Source organism: Chiloscyllium plagiosum, unplaced genomic scaffold (assembly GCF_037043375.1).
Source record: "Chiloscyllium plagiosum isolate Xiang-an unplaced genomic scaffold, Cpla_swu_hap1 HiC_scaffold_1, whole genome shotgun sequence".
Lineage (NCBI taxonomy): Eukaryota > Metazoa > Chordata > Chondrichthyes > Orectolobiformes > Hemiscylliidae > Chiloscyllium > Chiloscyllium plagiosum.
Genome location: NW_028270139.1, coordinates 22337914 through 22362773, shown reverse-complemented (window position 1 = coordinate 22362773; position 24860 = coordinate 22337914). Strand labels below are relative to the sequence as shown.

At 40.9% G+C, this 24860-nt stretch overlaps 1 protein-coding gene across 4 annotated transcripts in view; it reads left to right on the top strand.

Annotated features, from left to right (window-relative positions):
- The window catches only part of cfi (complement factor I), a 74040-nt gene extending 55981 nt beyond the window's left edge, over positions 1-18059 (top strand). For all 4 annotated transcript variants that reach the window (XM_087980718.1, XM_087980689.1, XM_087980632.1 and 1 more), the window contains 3 exons: positions 4472-4755; positions 9263-9361; positions 17618-18059. In XM_087980718.1, coding sequence (XP_087836844.1) covers positions 4472-4755; positions 9263-9361; positions 17618-17835 — 601 coding nt within the window. In that variant the 3' untranslated portion in view covers positions 17836-18059. The remainder of the gene's footprint in view (positions 1-4471; positions 4756-9262; positions 9362-17617) is intronic.
- Positions 18060-24860: the final 6801 nt, after the last annotated feature.

Genomic DNA, 24860 nt, shown 5'->3' with positions numbered 1-24860 from the left:
AGATGAGTTACTTGTCACAGTATTCCTAAGCCTCTGGCCTGTTTTTGTCACCATTGTGTTTATGTGGTGAGTCCAGTTGAGTTTCTGGTCAACAGTAACCAAGGATGTTGATAATGGGGGATTCAGACATGGTAATGCCATTGAACGACAAGGAGTGTTGGTTTGAGTGTCTCTTACTGATTATTGTGTGGCTCAATAATTTACTTGCTCTTTATCAAGGAGAAAGTGAGGACTGCAGATGATGGAGATCAGAGCTGAAAATGTGTTGCTGGAAAAGCGTAGCAGGTCAGGCAGATCCAAGGAGCAGGAGAATCGACGTTTCGGGCACGTTGATTCTCCTGCTCCTTGGATGCTGCCTGACCTGCTGCGCTTTTCCAGCAATACATTTTTAGCTCTGATCTCCAGCGTCTGCAGTCCTCACTTTCTCCTAGAATTCCTGAAGAAGGGCTCATGCCCGAAACGTTGATTCTCCTGCTCCTTGGATGCTGCCTGACCTGTTGCTCCTTATCAACACAAGCCTGGATATTGTCCGCATTTTAACATAGATAGCTTCAGTAATAATGGAATCACAAATGGCACAGGATATTGTGCAATCATCAGCAAACATCCCCACTTCTGACTTTATGATGGAGGGAAGGTTGTTGATGAAGCAGCTGAAGACGGTTAGGCCTAGGACAGTACCCCCAAAGAAATCCTGCAGAGATGTCCTGGAGCTGAGATGGCGGAACTGTAACAACCACAACCATCTTCCTGTGTACAAGGTATGACTCCATCCAGTGGAGAGTTTCCCATTGATACCCATTGATTCCAGTTTTGCTAGGGCTCCTCAATGCCACAGTTAGTTGAATGTGGCCTTGATATCAAGAGTTGTCACCCTCAACTCACCTCTGGAATTGAGCTCTTTTGTCCATATTTGAACCAAAACTGTAATGAGGTCAGCAGCTGAGTGGCCCTGGCAGAACCCAAACTAGGCATCACTGAGCAGGTTATTGCTGAGCTGATTTTGTGTGATAGCTTGGGGCGGCACAGTGGCTCAGTCGTTAGTACTACTGTCTCACAACCACAGGGACGCAGGTTTGATTCCTGCCTCGGTGACTGTCTATGTGGAGTTTGCACATTCTCCCCGTGTCTGCGTGGGTTTCCTCTGGGTGCTCTGGTTTCCTCCCACAGTGCAAAGATATGCAGGTGAGGTGAATTGGCCATACTAAATTGCCCATTAGGCACATTAGTCAAGGGTAAATATACAGTAAGGGAATGAGCCTGTGTGGGTTGCTATTTGGAGGCTCGGTATGGACTTGTTGGGCCAAAGGGCCTGTATCCATACTGTAGGGAATCTAATCTAATCTAGCACTGTTGATGACACCTTCCATCCCTTTACTGATGATTGACAGTGGACTCATGGGGCAGTAACTGGCCAGGTTGGATTTGCCCTGCCTTTTATATATAGGACATATCTGGGCAATTTTCCACATTGTCAGGTAGATACCAGTGTTAGAAACTGTACAGAAATGGCTTGACAAAGGGGAGTAGCAAGTTCTGGAGCACAAATCTTCAGTACTACTGTCAGAATGTTACAAGTGCCCATGGCCTATGTCATACCCAGTGCTTCCAGTAATTTCTTGATATCATGTAGAGTGAATTGAATTGGCTGAAGACTGGTATTGGTAATGCTGGGGAACACTAGAGGAGCTAAGATGGATCGTCCATTTGGTACTTCTGGCTGAAGATTGTTGCAAATGATTCAGCTTTATCTTTTGCACTGATGTGCTGGGCTCCCCCATCATTGAGGATGGGGATATTTGTGAAGCCTCCTTCCTCAGTGAGTTGTTTAATTGTCCACCACCATTCACGACTGGATGTGGCAGGATCAGAAAGCTTAGATCTGGTCCGTTGGTTGTGGTATCACTTAACTCTGTCTATCACTTGCTGCTTATGCTGTTTGACATGCAAGTAGCCCTTTTTTGATGGCTTCACCAGGTTATCACCTCATCTTCAGGTATGCCTGGTTCTGCACCTGGTGTGCCCTCCTGCATTGTCCATTGAACCAGGGTTGAACCTCCGGCTTGATAATAATTGTTGACTGTGGGATATACTGGGCCATGAGGTTACACATTGTGTGGGAGTACAATTCTGCTTCTGTTGATGGCTCACAGCACCTCAAAGATGCCCAGTATTGAGTTGCCAGATCTGTTCAAAGTCTGTTGCATTAGCATGGTGAAAGTGCTAATGATGGAGGGTATTTCCAACATGAAGGTGGGATTCCATCTCCACAAGGAGTGATCTATATTTTTCTGTTTGGGAAATGAATATGAGTTCCAGTTATTAGGATAATATAATTCTGTAGTGCAAACCCAGTACGCAAGCTTTCCTCTGCTCTGTTTTCCATAATCTCAAATCTTCGACTCCTTCTGTAATAATATAAACTTTACAACTTTAATGGATTGAAAGAATCAGCAATAACTCTTTCCAGAATAAACTGTTTCTCAAGATGAAAAGGGCAAGGGAAAACTGTTAAATTAAAAACAATATGTGAATTAACCATTGTTGGAAAGAATGCAGTTGTTATCTCCTGAGAAACAGGAGATAACAACTGCAAGATAGCCTGCTGCATCATGACAAATGGGCAATTAAATCTGTGTTCAGAATGAAGGTTCTGAAGTAAAGGAAGAGCTGTGTTTTTAACAGATAGCTAACCCCGAATGTAACAAGGAACAGGGGGCCTACTTCTGGTAAAAAGGAAAGCTACTGACTAGAGGTCTCCAGGAAAGTACTCAATGTTAGGGATGAAAGAATCTATTGAATCATTAATAATGTCACATCACAAACTTGGAAGAGAGAAAACTGTATAAAAATCCAACAACAGAACAATTCAAGAGCAGAACTTCGAAAAACAACACTGCTCAAGGATTGAACCCTGGACATTCAGAGACAGACACTTTCAGCAGAATCCTGACAATATTAATCAGGTAATAGCCAAGTTGGGTTGTGAGGTTTAACTTGCTTACTTGAGGGGTCTTATTTTGGTTGCTACATGCAATAACGTTGAAATCATTGTTTTAGTACTTGATTGCCTGTGAGATTTCTGAATAAGCAGCCAAATTAAAGGTAACTTGTGGTGAGTTCACCCACAACACCTCCCTCCTGCATAAATCAACAATGGCTTCAAAATGAAAAGTTAATTCCAAATATCTGAGAACCAGTACTTATTCCAAGTCTTTTGATGTAAAGGATTTGCTTTTTAACATAAGGCAGTAAGAATTCAGAAATAGTAATTTACCCAGAGAAACTCTGGATGGAATTTATTGACACTCTTGTCTGTGGCAGGTTTGCAATGTGGTATTTAATCAGGCTGCAAGGTATGGGAGGGGTACCACCAGCCCACATTTGCTTGGTTAATTCCAGGGTGGACAGTCTCACATTAGATGTTAATTGAAGTCCTTAAGTGTGTTATTAAGGGCCTCATCCCACCACTGCAGGTATCCAACCAGTGACCAACAGAAGAACTGCAATTCAGGAAACCAAAACAGCAAACTACGTGCTCCAGGGTAGAGAGTGGTGTCGGAGGGCTTATGTCAGGACTGGACACCCTGCATAGTGCCCATTGACTTGTGCCGCCTTGTGCTTTTTTCTCAATGTCCCAAAGATCTAGTCAGTGGTAGCCTTCCTGCAAACTCCATCTGCAATCAACTGTGGTCTGGGTCCTGCTGTGCCTCAGGCCTCTGTTGGTAACATTACCAATACCTTCCACTATTCCCACTTGTGTTGAATAGCAGTAGAGAGTTGTCAGGATATGAAATCCCTGGGAAGACCCACTGTTGGCCAAACTCTGGAAGGTCTTCACCAACAGAGGTGTCTGGTTTTTCCAACTAGCAGGCAAGACCCCATTGTCAACATTAAAATCCACACTTTGTCTTTTCAAATACTCCAAGTCCCATATATTATCATTCCACATAAAAAAAAAATTATTAGTTGTTCTACTTCTAGTTTGGGTGTCTGCAATTTTCTCCAAACAGTTGTGCATGCCGTAGTTTTCCAGCATCGATACAGTTAATTGATTTATTAGTTACCTGAGAAACAAACCTGCTGCTTATGGACTATGGGGTGAAATATGTTTGTTTTGCACCAGCTGCACTAAGCAGACTATGCCAATTCCCCAGGGGCAGACACCACCACGGGATGTTATGTGCTTGACGTACACAGCATGTTTCATTGGTATCATTGAAGAATGGCAAAAGGGCAGAACAGGTAGAAACTAGAGGCTATCTGTCTGGCCCAGGAAACCAACATAAATCTCACTAAGTGAACAGAGTTCTCTGCCTGTAATTTTCCATACAGTTTGTCTATAAAATGTAAGCTGTGCCACAAATATCATTTACATTTTCATAATTTGCATTGCTGCTATAATATCTGAAAAAAAATGGAAATACATTGCAGAAATTATTTTTATTAATTTCTTTTGTCCTTATTCCAGGCTCTACCACATGTCTGACTATGTGGTTAGAATTGCAAAGCACAATAAAAGAGATATTGCAGATAATGAAGAAATTTTACCAGTTGAAAAAATCATTATCCATCATGACTACAATGCTAAAACGTATCAAAATGATATTGCCTTGATAAAAGTGAAGCACGTTTTTTTAGACAAGGAATGTATTCCACTGAGTCATGATGTCCAACCTGTCTGTGTTCCCTGGTCTGAGTATCTATTCAGACCCAAGAAAACTTGCATAATATCTGGTTGGGGTCAGGCACGAGGTAAGCTTGTCAATACAGAGTTACATGATAAGAATATTCTGTCTCTGTAAAGATTTTACTTTTAAAGTTAACATTGTAATAGTGCAATGTCTTTAAACTAGGATCTAAATTTCCTGTTCCAACAAAAAGTAACTCACTCACATTTTTGAAGTTCTAGTCGAGAAATTTATTTTCTCTCAATTCTTCAGCTTTCCCTTATGTAGTTTTGGAAAATGGTGCCCTCTTTCCAACCCTAGCAGTAATTATCCTCCGACATATCTCAAAACATGCATCAATGAAACACGGAGTGTACGGAGGGCTGTGGGTTACCATAGCTCTACTGCTCCACATTGCAGGTCAAAGTTTTGATGCTGCTTAATCTACAAACAAGTGTGAAAAATTGAAGCTTTTCAGGTCATTTTGTGAGTGTAGAGTAAGATTGTCTGTTGTATTTAAAAGCCCAAAGCTTAGAAGAAAAAAATATTATGTCAGAGCTGGGTTTATGATTTTTGTTAATCATGGATTCTTTGTACCTCTTCCCATTGTGTCCTTTTATCATTTCTGCCATTTGCCTTTATGTTAAGCCACCCAGCATGCACTTTCTAATATAACAGTATGGAAACACGTACATATAAATACACATAAGACACATGCTAATCAGCACACGTATCTGCTGTATGCATACATGCACATGTGCGCATACACCAAACCTGTAAGCACTCACATCCATTCTAGTACGTATCTTTCTAACATATATATCCACTTTCTAACGATTGGAAACACACACACAGCCTTCATGAATGAATCTCATACAGACAGAAAGTCTTTAAACTGGCATGATAATATCTTGTGCATTAGTTTCTACTTCTTTCTCCCCCAAACTAATGCAGCCCACAATCATGCATGTTAAGCTCCCACACTAAATGAAATTCAACTTACTTCCCATATCACTGGATGGAATTTTTAAATTTGCTGTGTTTGGATTGGGTTAGACGTTAAAAAAAACTTAACCCAAAATCTGACCTGGGCCAAACCCAGCCTCTTCTGGTTCCACGGATGTGTATTTTAATGAGGCTAACTGCCTTAATACCAAAAATAATATGTATTTATTTAGTACCTTTAAAGAACCCCTCCCCCTTCGGCTATTCAAATCTCCTACTCACCCTTCTGACCAACCGTCCAGCCTTTCCATTCTCCCTACCTGGCTTTTCCTATTTCCTGTTAACAGCTAGACCTGATTAGCTTCATATTCCACCCTCCAATCTTCCCACTTTGCATGCCTCCAGCCTCTGACCTCCTTTTCCAACCCTTTATCCTTCCCATTCTCCATCCTCTTCAAGCACATCCTTCCTCTTCTGCACTTCCTGGCTCTGGCCTTGTGCCATTTGGCTTCTCAATATGGTTGGCCCTACCAGGAATAGAACTAAAATCTTTTCATCAGATCCTGTCAGTAAATGTTGTAGGACCTCCGGGAAATGCGCTCTGTTTTCTGAATGCAAAACAGTGACTACTCACCTGAACCGTACTTTCCCACATCTCTCCAGCCCCACTTCCTACGTGGTTTATTTTCTCAGTAAATGCTGGGAAGATAATGAACATCCAAAGAATCCAGTGGTAAACAGATTAGCCGGGGGTGGGGGGAAGCAAATATTCCCTTTTACACTCACTAGTAATGTGTTCCCAAATACAAGAGCAGCAGAGTTTAATAATGTATTCAGAATTAGAATTTTAAAAATAGTCATGGCAACCTATGTCTTTCTAATGTGAAAGACACATCTTTTGCACTGATACTAAGCTTTAACATTGTAAAGTATCTCAAGGTGTTTCATGGGAACAACTAACATATCGAGAGATAATACTATGCAACTCAATGTTTAGTCAAAGTAGAAGGTTTCAAGGAAATTCTTAAAGGAGAAATACTGGGGCAGGTTTAAGAATTGTAGAATTTCAGGCCTGTGCAATGAAGTTATGCCTAACAATTGTGAAGTGAATTTTAGGAGGGCAGAGATCTTTTGGAGTGCTATAGGACATAAGAAGCTTATGGAGGTGGGTAGGGACAGGACCAAAGAAGGATTTGAAATAATCATACAAATTTTAAAATTGAAACATTGTTAGAATGAGACTAATATAGTTTAGTATTCACAGGAATGATGGGTTAACTGGACTTGATGTGAGTTAATTCATAGAAAACCAAGTTAAAGAATCATAAAGTCATTCAGCACAGCAACATCTTCTTCAGCCAATTCATCCAACCAGGTTTCCTAAACTGAACAGGTTCCATTTTCCTCATTTTGTCCCCATATCGCTCTAAACCTTTCCTGTCCACGTGCCTATGTGAATGTCTTTTAATATTGTAATTGTAGACACCTCTATCATTTCCTCTGGCATATCATTCCACATATGCACCACTCTCTGTATGAAAAGGTTGTCCTTCAGGAACTTTTAAATATTTCCCCTCTTACTTAAACCTATGCCTTCCAGTTTTGGAATCCCCTTCCTTGGCGAAAAGATCCTGGTTATTCACCTTATCTATGTCCCTCATGATTGCATACACCTCTACAAGGTCAACCCTCTACTTCAGGGAAACAGTCCCAGCCTAACCAGCCTCTTATTATAACTTAAACATTCCAGTTTCAGCAAAATCCTTGTACATTTTTTTTGCATCCTTTCCGGTTTAATAACATCTTTCTTATGGCATGGCAGTACTCCAAACGTGGCCTTACCAAAGTCTCATCCAGCTGTAATGTGATGGCCCAACTTCTATACTCAATTTTTGGATTAGCTCAAATATATGAATATTTCAGGGTGGAAAAGTTACCAGGAGAGCATTGGAACAGTCAAACCTGGAGATAGCACAGGCTTGGATGAGGGTTTCAGTGGCCTATGAGTTGACGTGATGTGGAGATGGACAAAGTTATGGAAGTTGAATAAGATCATAGAATCATAGAGATGTACAGCATGGAAACAGACCCTTCTGTCCAACCCGTCCATGCTGACCAGGTGCCCCAACCCAATCTAGTCCTACCTGCCAGCACCCGGCCCATATCCCTCCAAACCCTTCCTATTCATATACCCATCCAAATGCCACTTAAATGTTGCAATTGTACCAGCCTCCACCACTTCCTCTGGCAGCCCATTCCACACATGCACCACCCTCTGCGTGAAAACGTTGCCCCTTAGGTTTCTTTTATATCTTTCCCCTCTCACTCTAAACTTATGTCCTCTAGATCTGGACTCCCGCACTCAAGGGAAAAGACCTTGTCTATTTAAGCTCATGATTTTATAAACCTCTATAAGGTCACCCCTCAGCCTCCGACGCTCCAGGGAAAACAGCCCGAGCCAATTTAACCTCTCCCTACAGCTCGAATCCACCAACCCTGGCAATATCCTTGTAAATCCTTTCTGAACCCTTTCAAGTTTCACAACATCATTCTGATAGGAAGGAGACCAGAATTGCATGCAATATTCCAACAGTGGCCTAACCAATATCCTGTACAGCCGCAACATGACCTCCCAACTCCTGTACTCAATACTCTGGCCAATAAAGGAAAGCATACCAAACGCTTTCTTCACTATCCTATCTACCTGCGACTCCGCTTTCAAGGAGCTATGAACCTGCACTCCAAGGTCTCTTTGTTCAGCAACACTCCCTAGGACCTTACTATTAAGTGTATAAATCCTGCTAAGATTTGCTTTCCCAAAATGCAGCACCTCGCATTTATCTAAACTATCTAAATTATCTAAATTAAAATCCATCTGCCACTTCTCAGCCCATTGTCCCATCTGAACAAGTTCACATTGTAATCACAGGCAATCTTCTTCGCTGTCCACTACAACTCTAATTTTGGTGTCATCTGCAACTTACTAACTGTACCTCTTATGTTCACATCCAAATCCTTGTGGCACTCCAATCTGAAAAACAACCCTCCACCACCACCCTCTGTCTCCTACTTAGAGCCAGTTCTGTATCCAAATGGCTAGTTCTCCCTGTATTCCATGAGATCTAACCTTGCTAACCAGTCTGCCACGGGGAACCTTGTTGAATGCCTTACTGAAGATGATCTGGGGTTTTGAAGTTGGAGAGAATAAAGAGTCAGAATCTCAGCTCAGGGTCAAAAATGCCAAGGTTGTGAACGGTCCAATTCAGTCTTGACCAATTCAGAGAAGGATTCTGACATCAGCAGCTCAAAGAAGTAGTTGCTAGGCTTCTTCCAATATTGGATTGGAACTAACTCTGTTGATTTGCTAAGATTTGATGATTTCCATTTTGAAGATTGTGGGAAAGTTCTCTTTGGAGAAATACTAATAATTTTAAATGCACCTGTAAGAACCTGAGTTGTATGGAAAATTAATTAAGTTGATTAAATGTGTCTTGAAAATTCTACAAAACACATTTTCCTGGGCTTTCTCATGGGCGAACTTCCTGCTGGAGCATAATTAATCAGCTTTGCAATACAAATGATAATGTTAAGTAGCTTGAATAACATACATCATGAGTGATGTGTCACTTGTGTTCTTGTATTTTTAGAGGACAGAGTAAGCATCCTACGCTGGGCTGAGCTCAATATATTTGGAAACTGTTCAGATATTTACCAGTCTGATTTTTATGAAGGAATGGAATGTGCAGGTAAAGCTAAAACTTTGATCTCATTCATAAAATCTGGTCCACTTTTTAAAAGTTCTTCCACAATCCACAATTTTTTATTCGAGACCCTGGAGTAATAGGTGCCAAATGGTAATGGGTGAGATCTGGATCTACTTTGTTCTACTTCATTGATAGATGCCCATAATGTCACTGATGTTAAGATTATTTGCTTGTTGAAACCACTGCCTTCAGTAAATTAATTACTGGTACAGTTGACATGGTCTTCTGGAATCTCTGATACCTCTCTTGCCTCCTAATTCAGTTATTGTACATCAGCCCCAAGAAGGTTCAAGTTGCATGTCAAAACCACATCCTGGCTAAAGTGAAGCCCATACTATTGTTTCTTTATGGCAGTAAATCACAAAGTCATCAGCTGTCAGAAAGTTACTGGCCTGCTTAGAAAGGAACCATATTAAAAAACATTTTCATTGCCATCACACCTCTCCCATAACAACATAAGAAACCTTCCTGGTACCCACTTCAGAGAACACCACTGTTACAAACAAATAATCACTTAATATTTTTATCATGTTTCTTTTGCAACTGGCAAACATTAGCCAGGCAACACTATTATTTGCCTAAAACTGCCAAGATATTGTTGGGCTAAAATATTTGATTTTCTGAGGCCTGATTTTGAACAGTAGCAGGGTGAGATGACTGAACAGAAGCATTGTATTACATAGTCACTCTTTACCATATCCTTTCAACTTTGTGCTGGAATGAAGTCCAATGGCCAAACACCCAGCACTAGGTATAAGCTTCCATACTTAAGTGCAAGCCTGAACTCCATGTTAGAATTCCTGACATTTATTCTTTGCTTTGCCAACATAAAAATTGGGCAGGTTTTCAAGGGTGCCGAGACTATCACCTTGCCACCCAACTCTGAGCTAGCCCTCCAATATGGTGGCAAGTTCTGAATTTGCAATGCCTGCAACTTTTTATAACAACTCACTGTCAACTGAGCTTTGTTTTCCAAGCTGATTTATTAGAATATGATGCTATCCATGTTATAGTATAGTGATATTGGCACAGGGTGGGATTAGCTGTCCTGCTTCTAGAGCCCAAATCGATGAAAGACAAAAAGTGCAGTGGTACTATGTGCTCCAGGTGCAGTCTTCCTAGATGTTAGCCCTGTTTGTTCCTTGCAACTTGCCCAACCAGCAACCCCTAACCTCTTGCACCCACCTCTCCAGAATGTTCGATTTCTCTCCACCCAATAAGGCCGAATCTCGTGCTTATCTTCTCAACTTCAGGAGCTGGCTTGCTCCCTGGCAGCTCAGTGTAGGGAATTTTGGTGCAGCCGGGACTTCTACAGTTGCTGGCTAAAACGATTGGCCAGCAGTTCTTGAGGGTAGGACTTTCTCCCACTGAGGGCTGGAGGTCCACCCCGCAGTGAGTTCTGGATGTTCACGAGAGCTTCTTTTTGGCACATCAACTGATTGTGATTCTGGGAATGTGGTGGGGTTACAATAAGCAGTCCAGCCACCCTCCTCATCCTTTTAAATACCAACCCAGTTGATAAGGAGGCAATAGGAATGAGACATTCAGTATAGCTAGGTAACTACCAATATATGGAAGTTGTTCTCATGTTGTGCTTACTAGTAACTTTGAATTGCTGTATTGTTCTGCTGAATAATTATTTCATTTGTTCATGCTTCATCAACAATTAATTCCTCCATTAATCTTTTTGTCTTGGGTTTTTTTGTTCCAATTTTTCCACTTCACATTCTATCGAGATAGCAAGGAGCTTTCCATTAACAGTGTTTGTTTGCACTAACTGCTGAAAGTGTGGGCTTTTGTGGTGCAATGGTAACACCCTTACTTCTGAGCCAGGAGGCCCAATTTCAAGTTTCACCTACTCCAAAGATGTGTTAAAAATATACACCTGTTGAAAGTGAATGAAGAGCACAAATGCAGAGTTTAGATGACCATCACCAAAGCACCTGCCTTACAAATGGGAAGAACCTTGTGCCCACTCCATGTCATTTTTGGCAGCAAGGGGGGATTTGGCCAAGCACAGTCCCAGTGAAGACGCTGCCACCTTCCCACCTCCACCTTGGCAGAAAAGGCCCATCAGTGGCCCATTGCCAATTGACTCCCTTACATAAGTAATTAAAGGTCAACTTAAAAGTTACATCTCACCTCCACCACTATGTAAAGAACAATGGACAGGAGCATGTGGGGAGTGGTCCTGGTCATATTTGCTCATGAGCTGACAGGGAAGGTCCTCCTTGTTAAAAAGATTTCTGAGTCTGATTGAGGGACCCAGCACTGCCACTGAGAGTAACAACTTGTCCATGTTGTTAATACACTCAACCCTTCTGTCTGCTATCTGGCAGCAGCAGCGACTGTTTCCTGGGTGTCACTGCCATTCATTCGAGCTATCATTCTCTCACTGACTGGTTGTTTTTGAAGGGCAGAACTTCTGCAGCAATGTTCACTGTGAAGATTTTACTTAACACTTGAAAGAATTCATGTGTTACACCACATGTTGGCTTCACCCTGAGCTCAATCTCCACACCAAAGTGAGTAATACTCAGCTACCCTCTTCCCCAACTTACATACCGACCTCCCCTTCAAATTCTCTGCTGAATAGTCACTGCAGACTGCCTTTTGGAACATTGGTACAACTTGTCAATTGACTTTGCATTGATGTATCAGCAAGATACTGTCAGGTTCCTCGTCCGTAGGACATCAGCTTATCAGGATCATACGTTTCCACTACTTAAGAGAGTCTTCCAGATTGTTTTCCTGCATAGTAAAGAGGAACGTATCTCTCCTCTTCTCCTAACATATATCCATGATTGTCTTTAATACTCGATATTAGTGCAGCGGGATTGGTTTTCTTTGTAGGTGGAGGTGAGGGGTTTATTACCGGACAGTTAGAAATAGTAATGCAAGAGGTGCAATGGGGATTACAAGCTGCAATTTCTTCAATCGGGGTGACAGATTTGGCCATTCCCAGTATGAAACCCATGCTTGCAGATCTGATGGTGAGTTTGGAACTGATACAGGTATTTGATCTGGCATTGGGACTAAATTTCCAATAGTGAGTGCAGTGATATTTTCATACTACTTTTCTTATTTTTCTTCAGGTTCATGTACTTTCAGTCCACAGTAGGTGTTGATCTTCCTTTGATTTTATGTCATTCAATTACTCTCTGACAGCATTTTGACCATCTTTTAAATCCTGTTTGAGAAGTTTGTACTCTTGTTTATAATCTACACGCTCTTGACTCAGTTCATAGAATCCCTAAGGTGGGGAAGCAGATCATTCAGCGCATCGAGTCGGCATTTGCCCAACCCACTTCTCCCTCCCTCTCCCTGTAACGCTGCACTCTCATGACTAATCCACACAGCCTACACATCCCTGGACACTAGGGACAATTTAGCAAAGCTAATCCATCCAACTTGCATATCTTTGGACTGTGGGTGAAAACTGGAGTACCTAGAGGAAACCTACGCAGACACGGGGAGAACGTGCAAAAACAGTTGCCCAAGGGTAGAATCAAACCCGGGTCACTGGCACTGTGAGATAGCAGTACTAACCACTGGGGCAAGATCTCATAGTGTGACCTTAATGATACAAAATGGGCAGCACGGTGGCTCAGTGGTTAGCACTGCTGCCTCACAGCGTCAGGGACCCGGGTTCAATTCCCGCCTCGGGCAACTGTCTGTGTGGAGTTTGAACATTCTCCCAGTGTCTGCGTGGGTTTCCACCGGGTGCTCCAGTTTCCTCTCACAGTCCAAATATGCGCAGGTTAGGTGAATTGGCCGTGCTAAATTGCCCGCAGTGTTAGGTGGATTTGTTGAGGTAAAATGTAGGGGAATGGGTCTGGGTGGGTTGCTCTTCGGAGGGATGGTGTGGACTTGTTGAGCCAAAGGGCCTGTTTCCACACTGCAGAGAATCTCATCTTATCTAACATGAATGTTTTACAATCTGCACCGAACTTTATGCAACAAACGCAAGACTGCAAAATATGAACTTCGAATTAGGTTTGATTCTTTATTTCTTCTGTCTCTTTTATTTGGATCTCCTTTTCCTGATCTATTTGCAAAGTCAAATCTTGGACGGTATGACTATATTCTGTAGCATATAAGAAGTCACAGAAATTCACTTGCCTGGCATTTCAATAAGAGTGCTTCAAGTTCTGCACTAGATATATAGCTAAACTTCTTGTATTAAAATGAAAAGGTATTAGTCCAATAAAATTTTCTTTGTGTCGATTTTCCTAAAAACCATACTTTTTTAAGTCCAGCTGTCCACGTGGTGTTACTTTTGTAGACTTGGTTTTCTGATACAGTTCAGTGGTCTGTTAGTAATCTAAGCAATTTCATTTCACTCATAATATTGTGTTTCCTTCTTAAAACAACTTAAGCGACATGCTCTGAAAGTAACAACATACTTAAAACACAGCAAAAGAATTAACAACTTGGCTTTAAAATTAGATTGATAAGTTAAATTTTATCAGAAATTGGCTGAGTCATTTTTGTGGAGTTTTGTGGACATTTCCCTTGATGAAGGTTTTGTGCTATCTTCCAGTTGTGGAAATTAAATCAACTCAACTCAAATGCTAGCAAGAGCAAAGAAAAATTTTATTACAGGCCTTGCAAAGGAACCCTCTGCACTTGACAAAATGCCTTATGCAAGAGGTACTTGAGCATAATTCGGATACTCGTCTTATACTGTTTCTTATCACGCTCTCAAGGGCAAAGACTGGGAAAACTCAAGTTGTTATTCTCTCATCCCCTGATCTTGGACATAACAGTTCTTTAGCTTTCGCTGAGTTCGACTGTCGCAAGGTCAAGCTGAATGTTTACAAAGTTCAAACAGAGACAAGCTGGCTGCAAACCTCAAAGTATTGTTTTCAAAGCTCAGCACAGCATTAAATTTTAGAAATGCATTCTCTTTCAAATTTGTTAATTTTCCATTACACTTCCCACTAACCTATGCACCACATCCCTTTGGTGTCACACTCATTGTATTCTCCTGCTTGTCACAGACAGAAATACTGGCCACTGCCAGAACCTCCCAGGACTTTTGATGCTGTCTTGAAAGCAGAGCCGTGCATTTGTTCAAGCGCTGGTTGTCAACTGCTGCTCTGCATGGTTTCTGTCTGTTGTCCTGGACATGTTGGACTGAGGAGTCTTGGCTATCCTATCCTGATAGTAAAGGGTGCATGCAGTCACTGCCCATGGAACGTGCCACTAGTGCCCAAGGTGGAGGAATAAGTGGCGAGCTGGAATCATCAGGTTACGGCCTTGAGTTTCATGTTGACATTTAGTGACATCTAGCTTCTATCTGATAGCTTGAAGAATGGGAAGCTGCATATCAGTGGGGTGAGATTAGGTAAAAATGAGATGTTTATTGCATGCTGATAGGTCTCTCACAAAACACAAATGAGAATCTCATCTTGCCATTCAAAACTTCAGAGGAAAATAAGACTGTTGGCTCTCAACATTGACATTAGGAGATATCCAATCTCCTGTGTTTTCCCCAACTTTCTCACTATCGCCCACATTGTTCAGGGGATAGAAAGAACTGACTTTTTGTTTTGAGATACAGCAAAAATGGCATAGATCACCTTGAATTTTTTGTAATGCTGTTTTTATTCTGTACTGACCTTACTGCTTAAAATATTGAATCCTCTCTACAATATTAGGCATGGAATCAGGATGTTGGTTGTTAATGATCACCAGGAAAACAAATACTTGAACTAATGCCTGGAGAACCAAGTACTTATCAGATATTGCCCTGTTCATCTTGACACCCATGTCCTGCATGCTATCAATCAAAGTCTGCATTTGAAGATGATGCCTATCCATCACTTACACTGTACTCTTCGGGATGAGAGGTTTTGTTTTGCAGCTACTTCCTCCCAGACTGTTTTACTGAGTAACTATCTTTGATGTTATATAAAGTAAAACATTGATTGTAACATTGGCCCTGCCTCCTGTTACATATTTCTGGAGGCCTTTCTCAGATAAGGCAGGGTTTAGATTACTTACAGTGTGGAAACAGGCTCTTTGGCCCAACAAATCCACACTGACCCTCCGAAGAGCAACCCAGCCTGACTCATTTCTCTACATTTACCCCTTCACCTAACACTACAGGCAATTTAGCATGGCCAATTCACCTCACCTGCACATTTTTTGGACTGTGGAAGGAAACCGGAGAACCCGGAGGAAACCTATGCAGACACAGGGAGAATGTGCAAACTCCACACAGACAGTCGCCTGAGGTGGGAATTGAACCCAGGTCTCTGGCGCTGTGAGGCAGCAGTGCTAACCACTGAGCCACCGTGCCACCCACATCTTTACATAAATTTGATTCTCTGGCCTCAGCTTTTACTGTAGTCCTTTCATTGTAGTCTCCACCCGATCATTAGCTAAATGCTCTTAAACTGAGGGCTGAACTTTTTATTCGGGAATATTTTTTCCTATTTACAGTACCCATTATACTGGCCCATATTGGTGTTGTGTAGCACCCGGAGTCCACTTCCCCTTACTAATTCTACCTGGACCTGTGATTCCTGGTGTGGCTGAATTTCTAATGGCTGGCCATCATCCTGGCAGCAGACCAGTATTTCTCTCTGCCAATTTGTCATTCCTAGAAGAAAAGGCCAAGAAATGCAATGAGGTTTGTGCTAGCAGCTGCTGTTCTCTTAATGTAGCAGTGTGCATGTGTCAGAATTTTGTTTACCACTTGTTCTGTACAAACTAACACTTGCCACTAAGTGAAATGCTATTGGTTCAGTTGTCGCCCCCTTCTGAGTGAAATGCTGTTGGTTCAGTTGTCGCCCCCTCCTGATTGAAATGCTATTGGTTCAGTTGTCGCCCCCTCCAGCCAGGCTAATGGACGTACGGTTACTTTGTTTATTGTTTTAGTTACAGATATTTAATGATTTGTTGGTAACATCCCACTCCCCTCCCATGCCCAAATGCCCCGTCTTCAACCTCATATCATGTAGGTTGACATTGCATAAATAAATGAACTTACTTTTTATTGGACGTGATGAACTTGAGACTTATTAAGAGCAGGGAAGCTGTGTAGTGGGGTCCCATTTGCAGCCTGACCCTTTTATGTTATAATAATAGACAGGAGAACGTGCTGAAGAAAGGCTGCAGGTCTGCCAGCATCTATGAAGAGAGAAACAAACTTTAAGTCCAATAAGACTTCTTTGGAACTCTAGTTCTGAAGAAGAGTCATACTGGATTTGAAATATTAACTTTGTTTCTCTTTCTAGCGCTGCTGTCAGACCTGCTGCGTTTCTCTAGCACTTCCTGCCACTATTTCAGATTTCCATCATCCACTGTATTTTGCATTTATTTCAATGATAGTGCCTTTTCCCCTCAAGATGAATGGACCCCATGTCTTTAAAACAAGGTTACTTGAAAGGTAGGAGACTAGGGGACCAGGGTGGAGACCATATTTGGTAAGGGGTAAATTAATAATAATTACTCCCTCTGGTCAGGAAGCACTTTTTCACAAAACTAAAATTTGTTTTTTTTTGAGACAATTGAAATGATCAACACTGAGGTCAATAAATGTGTTCACTAATTGGTTTAAAGGATATGGTGCAAAGCCGCACATGGATAGTGTAAGTATAGATCAGATATGATCTGACTGAATGATGGAACAGATCTGGGGTTGGTGGTCTACTTCATACTCTATGAAACTTCCATCTAAGACCAGGAACTTTGTATCTGGATTCTGTCAGAGTTTCTGGATGTAAATTCTATTTTTTTTTAAACCTAAACTCTGAAAATGCCTTTAGAACCTTTTAGTTATATTTATTTGTATGATGGATTCTGTAATTCTACATGACCTTCGACCTAAGTCAAATGAGAAGGTAGAGGAAATCGCTAGGGACAGATCAAGGTCCAGTGTAACTAAACTCATTGTGGAAAACCAAGAGAAATCCTGCAAAATTTCCAGGACCATGGAATTATACAAAACAGAAGACCACCATTTGTCTGACATAGTTGACTTTCCTTGCTCATGTACTTTTCCCAATATTTGTTTCAAATTAACGTTGAATGTGTTAGTCATGTTTAATTCTGTGCTTAATTCTTCCTGCAATTCCTAAAGTTATGGAACAAAGTTACATTCCTAATTTTGGCACCACAAAAGGTTTCAGTTATTTTTATCATTATTCAAAATGAGATTAATTTGAAACAGTATTCTTTCAAACTTGAAGATCACCATCTAACGGTCATTCTTCTTTCCTTGGGCAGGAAAAATGGATGGAACAGTTGACGCATGCAAAGGTGATTCTGGGGGTCCACTAGTCTGTACTGATGAAAGAAATGAAGTCTACGTGTGGGGTTTAGTTAGCTGGGGTGAAGAATGTGGGAAATATGGACGTCCTGGTGTGTATACAAAGGTGTCTCATTACTTTGAGTGGATTAGCAGTCATGTTGGTCGAGCTCTTATTAGTAAATACAATGTCTGAATGTTCAACATCTTTTTCATTCGCACCAAATGCATTTGGTATAACTCATTTTCATTATGAAATTTTAAACATTATAATTACATCTAATGTTCAAATATAATTTACCACGAATAATCCTGTGTTATCAGGAAGCAAGTTAACAGAAATGATTGGGAATCAGAGGTGGATTTGACCTGTTGCTTTGTAAACTTCTTTACTAACAATAAAGACATGTTAAATAACAACCAAACATCATTTCGTCAATAATTCTGCAAGGAAATTCAATATTATATTTTCAATATTTCCAGTTTTAAAAAAGCTAAGGAAGGTGAAAAGTCACCAGATTGAAAGAAGGCGAAAGGCTTCCACATGAAATCCAAGAGAGGGTTTCATGAAAGATCACTAGGTTGAATCAAGATAAAGATAAAACATATTATCTCCTCCATCTGTAGCAGGTTCACAACTGTTTGGGGCCTAGCCTTAAACATCTATTCCAAATATTCTAAATTCATGTTAGCTTTAATGGTCATCTCAGCAGTGTATTTTTCAGTACATATTTTTCTAGTCTTTTTCCAGTACATGTTTAAGTAGGCCATAAATGCTTCTGGACTTAATGAAGTTGAAGTGTGGGATTTTTTTTTTAGATTACATTACAGTGTGGAAACAGGCCCTTCGGCCCAACAAGTCCACACCGACCCGCCGAAGCGAAACCCATCGATACCCCTACATTTACCCCTTACCTAGCACTAGGGGAATTTAGTATAGCCAATTCACCTGACCCTGCACATCTTTGGACTGTGGGAGGAAACCGGAGCACCCGGAGGAAACCCACGCAGACACGGGGAGAACATGCAAACTCCACACAGTCAGTCGCCTGAGTCGGGAATTGAACCCGGGTCTCAGGCGCTGTGAGGCAGCAGTGCTAACCACTGTGCCACCGTGCCGCCCACAAATCTTTCAGAGGATTGCGTGACTTTGGAATTCTCTGCCTCAGAAAGCGGTGGACACAATACATTGAATATTTCTAAGGTGGAGATAGCTAATTCTTTGTTAGGTAAAGACTCCAGAATTAGGAGCAACAGATTAAAAACTAAAGGACTCTTCCATTTAATTCAGAGATTAGAAGAATTCTTTCTCTTGTACAGTCATGTATTTTTAGAATTTTCTTTCACAGACAACAATAGACACTGTTATTTACTATATGGCTAAGGCTGAATTAGACACATTTTTGATCTACATGCTTCTTTGACATGTAGGAAAATGGAATTATGGACACAATCAGATTAGCCACAAGCTTATTGAAGTTTGGACAGGCTCAATGAGCCTCTTGGCTACTTCTGTCCCTTATTCTTCTGACCTTTGAAAAATGCTGACGCTCTCTCATTGATGAAATTTTCTATCTTCCCTCTGATGGTGGTTGAGAATGAGAATTGTGAAAGAGAAGTGAGAAGAAGGAGAAGGCAAAGGATAAACTGCCAGAAGAGGACGGATCAGATCAAGGTGTGATTTTGAGCCAAGTACCAGGCCACCACAATCCTTGTAAGACAACTGCCCATTCCTGGTATTAATCAAGAAGTGTGGCGCTGGTAAAGCACAGCAGGTCAGGCAGCATCTGAAGAGCAGAAGAGTCAATGTCTTGTGCAGAAGCCCTTCATTAGCAATGTGATGAATGGCTTATGCTCAAAACATCGATTCTCCTGCCCCTCAGATGCTACCTGACCCACTGTGCTTTACCAGCGCCACACTTTTTCACTCTGATCTCTAGCATCTGCAGTCCTCACTTTCTCACATTCTTGGTATTAGTCTGGTAAACGTTCTACGAATAGTTTCCAATGAATTATCATCCTTTTTTAAATAGAGTGATTAATACCAAACACATTATTCTGGATGTGGTCTGTTGGATATTGGGGTCCCTTAATAATGGAATTTTCCTAGTATTTACTGAGTAACATGAGATTTCATTTCACATTTATTACAGCAGTAATTAGCTTTCAAAAAATTAGATTAGATTAGATTCCCAACAGTATGGAAACATGCCATTTGACCCAACACGTCCACACCGACCCCCCGAAGTGTAACCCACCCAGGCCCATTCCCCTACCCTATATTTACCACTGACTAATGCACCTAACACTATAGGCAATTTAGCATGGCCAATTCACCTGACCTGCACAAAGGGATTGTGGGAGGAAACCGGAACACCCAGAGGAAACCCACACAGACACGGGGAGAATGTGCAAACTCCACAAAGGCAGTCGCCCAAGGCAGGAATTGAATATGGGTCCCTGGTGCTGTGAGGCAGCAATGCTAACCACTGAGCCGCCATGCTGCCCATAAGCCGCCCATTTAGCATGAGTAAACAAAAGGGAAGAATTACAAGAAATATGGTGGTCACAATGCCCACTGAATGACTGTCAATAGTTTACCTGCTGCCAAATGCACCTAATTAACAGTGTGCTGTTATTGAAAATAAGAAGTATTTGTTCTTACAAAATGGTAAACTAGCCCTCAGATTAAGGTAATAGTGGATGACCACCAAGGTGATAGTGGTCATCCAGTGTCTTGAATGGTTGTTCCATGGACATTAAATGAAAGAGTTCAGACAATTGATTGATACAGTGCAAATTACCTGTCCCTAGAAACATAAAATAACAATAAGTGTTCATGGTTTGCAGAAAGATTTGTAGCGAATGTGCCGGTTGCCGTAGTTACATGTATGTTCCCTGAGCTGGCATTTTGATTTGCAGACATTTCATACCCTTTCTAGGTGACATCCTCAATGCTTTGGAGCCTCCTGTGAAGCTCTACTAAATAAATCCCAGAAGACTCTAGACCTCTGGATATATTGCCAGCTAGTATGGTGGGTGCTGACCACCTGCTTGCGTCTGAAGAGAACTGAATTGGTTCTTCACAGGGACAGAAATTGAATCATATGGAATGCAAGTGTCTTTATGGATAAAACACTAATGATATTCAAATATTAGCAGGGGAGTTCTACTACTCTCCTGGCTGACATTTATTACCAAGATAATAGCACCAAAAAAACTGACTATTACATCATTGCTATTTGTAGGACTTTACATATGCGAATTGGTTATGATTTCTCTACACTACAGCAATACTGTTCTTCAGAAATACCTCATTGTCTCTGAAGACTATATAATTAAACACCATGAGAAGAAATGTGTCAACAATACAGAATATAATCTAAATAAATCATAACATAGAAAGTAGAAAGCCTCAAAAAGCAGACAGGGGAACTTTTGACTCAAAAAACACACATAGAAAACCGTTCAAAAGTGTTCAAAATTCAAAACAAAAGCCAGAAGCCAGAAACCAAACCACATTAATATCATAATTTTCTTTAGGGAACTAACTAATAAAGGGTTAGGGAACTGACTTATATGTTGACTGCATTCTCAAAAATAGACAAATTGAATTCTCACTTGGTGCAATGATCAATAGAGTCATGGAATCATAGAGCTTTATAATGTATTCAGATTGTATAATGTAGCCTCTTCATTCATGTGTCTCTCTGCTACACTTTGTATAGTTTGGAACATTGACACAAATCTATCTCAAATGATGTCAAATTTACAAACCTCTAATCCATTTGAACTTTTAACAGATTCAGTTGCAGAATCTCTTTATTCACAACTTCATTATTCGCCCATCTTGAATGAATAATCTGTACTGTAACATCTTTTGAATTCCAAATGGCTCAAGAGATCAACAAGCAAGCATCAAGCAGGGCACTTTTACAGCTGACTGACTACGGAATTGCAAGTATCTCTGGAGATGGTGGAAATAAAAACAAGCAGTGTAGTTTCACAGCTGTCTTTGAGAGACCTAACATTGGAATTGCACACTGCAGCTGGGGAGATCAGTGATGATTTAAGAGCCTTATCAGATTAGTGTTTGATTTTAAGGCTTATAAAATGTCTAAATCTTGATTTACAAAACAAAAATTTATAATATTGAATAGGGTGAGATTTTATATTTTACTGAGATCAGTCTCTTGATTGAATTTTAATATAAAAGTTAGGTATTAATTTATCCTAGAACAGTGTTTTGAGCAGTAAAACTGTGTTAGCACTGAGTTTTTGAGCAAAGTTGTTATGTTTGTTTTTAGGTTATTTCTGGATCTTTAGATTGCTGAAGGGGCCGAGATTGTCTTTGGTAGAGTGATGTGTTCTTCCTTTTGGATATGGGCGATCATGGAGCATTTCCATGTTCCTGGAGACCTGTCTGCAGGAAGTGTGTTCGGTTGCAAATCGTCAGAACACACTGACCATTGGGATTTCTTCTCGGGTAAAAGTGGCCTTTATAAGGAAGATGGGTTGCACCTGAATTGGAAGGAACCCATATCCTGGTGGAGAGATTTGCTAGTGCTACTCAGGAGGCTTCAAACTGGAAGGGGTGAGACCATAAAGGATAGTAAAAAAAGTGGCAAGTCTGAGGCTGATACAGTAGATAAGGGAGCAAATTAAATAGTCAAGGCAGGCAAGAAAATGGAAGAAAATGAGGTAAGACTGATCAATTAAACTACATTTATTACAAAGCAAGAGCCTGGCAGGTAACACAGATGAACTTAGGGCATGGTTGAGGATATGGGAAGTGGGATATCATAACTATTAGAGCTGAAAATGTGTTGCTGGAAAAGCGCAGCAGGTCAGGCAGCATCCAGGGAACAGGAGAATCGACGTTTCGGGCATAAGCCCTTCTTGAAGAAGGGCTTATGCCCGAAATGTCGATTCTCCTATTCCCTGGATGCTGCCTGACCTGCTGCGCTTTTCCAGCAACACATTTTCAGCTCTGATCTCCAGCATCTGCAGACCTCACTTTCTCCCTATCATAACTATTACAAAGATGTGGCTCAGGGAGGGGCAGGACTTGCAGTTTAATATTTCAGGGTATAGGTGCTATAGGAAGGATAGAAAGGGGGCAAGAGAGGAGAAAGAGTGACATCTTTGTTTAAGGATAACATTAAAGTTGTACTAAGGGTGGATATTCCTGGGAGAATGCTCAGTGAAGTTATATGAGTGGAACTTAGAAATACAAAAGAGATGATCACTTTATTGGGATTGTACTGTAGGACCCCAAGACCGAGCAGAAAATTGAGAAGAAATATGTAACGAGATCTCAGATATCTAAAAGAAAAATAGAGTTGTAACAGTAGGGGATTTTCATTTTCCAAACAGATGAGAACTGCCACAATATTAAGGGCTTGGTTGGATAGGAAATTGTTAAGTGTGTACAAGAAAAGCTCTTATTCAGTATGTGGATGCAGCTACCAGAGAAGGAGCAAAACTTAACCTACTTTTGGGAAATAAGACAGGTCAAGTGACTGAGGTGTCAATGGGGGGGAGCAAGTGTTCATAATTATATTCATCTTAACAAAGTTATGGAGAAGGATAGATCTGATTTAAAAGTTAAAGTTCTGAATTGGAGAAAAGCCATTTTTGACAATATTAGGCAGGGACTTTCGGTTAGGGGAGGCTGTTCATAGGTAAAGGAACAGTTAGAAAGTGGGAGGTCTTCAAAAATGAGATAACGTGAGTTCACAGACAGTATGGTCCTGAGGGTAATGCTGGTAGGTGTGAGGAATATTGGATAACAAGAAAAATTAAGGTCAAGAAAAAGGAGGCATATGTCAGGTATGTACAGCTAGGATCAAATGAATCCCGAGAGGACAGTTAGGGTATACTTAAGAGGGAAATCAGGAGGGCAAAATGCTTTAGCAAATAGGGTTAAGTAGAATTTGAAGAGATTCTATAGTACATTAAGGGCAAAAAGGTAACTGGGAGAGAGTAGGGTCCCTTAAAAATCAACGAGGCTGTCTATGTGTGGAACTACAGGAGCTGAGTGAGATACCAAACAAATATTTCACATCAGTATTTACTATGGAGAAAGACATGGAAGCGAGGGACCTTGAGAAAATAAATAGAAACATCTTGAAAAGGGTCCATATTACAGAAGAGGAGGTGCAGGAGGTCTTAAAATGCATAAGGTACTTAAATTCTCAGGACCTGATCAGGTATACCTTAGAGCTCTGTGCGAAGTTAGGGAAGTGATTCTTGGGCCCCTTGCCCAGACATTTGTATCATCGACAGTCACGGGTGAGTTCCGGAAGACTGAAGGGTGGCTAATGTGCTGCCTTCATTTAAGAAAGGTAACAAGGAAATGCCAGGGAATTACAGATCACCTTGAATTATGCTTTTATTCCCTCTATTGACCTTACTGTTTAAAATATCTAATCTGTACAACATTTTAAATCCACTTATCTGAGTATCCAGCCATTTATCTTGTAGATGATGTCTGGGATGCCAAGAAAATGGGCATGGAATCAGGATATTAGTTGTTAACAATCATCGGGAAAACAAATAATTGATCTAATTCCTGGACACCTAAATAGTTATCAGATACTGCCCTATTCATCCTGAAATCCATAGCCTGAATGGTACCAGTCAAAGTCTGCACTTGAAGATGATGCCTATTCATCACATGGGATAGGAGTTTTTTTATATATAGATACCTGCTCCACTCTGTTTTACATTGCCTCTGTCTATCTTATGCATAAAACCTGATGTGTTTGGTGTTGCCTCTAAAATTAACTTTAGGTCAGCCTCTCGTCACAAAATTGAGGACTCCAGAACTTTCTTGCGTCTTTACTCATATCAAAGCCTGTTTACCCATAATCCTTATTGACCTATATTGACTTCTGATGAAACAATTCTTTAATTTTAAAATTCAGTTTTATTTTCAAACCTCTCTATGCCTTGCTCCACACTATCTCTGCAATCTCCCTGAGAACTCAGCCCTAAACCTTCTAAGATCTTTACATTCTCCCAAATTCTGATCATTCCTAAATTGAATTGTCTGTACCAATGATGGCCATGTCTTCGACTATCAAAAGCTCTTTTCCTTAAACCTCTTTCCTTTGAGGTTCCTTAAAAACGTACCACCTCAGCCAAGTTAACTCTTCCTATATGATTTGGTGTCAAACGTTGCTCTACAATCTGATTCTGAAGTGCTTTAGGGCGCTA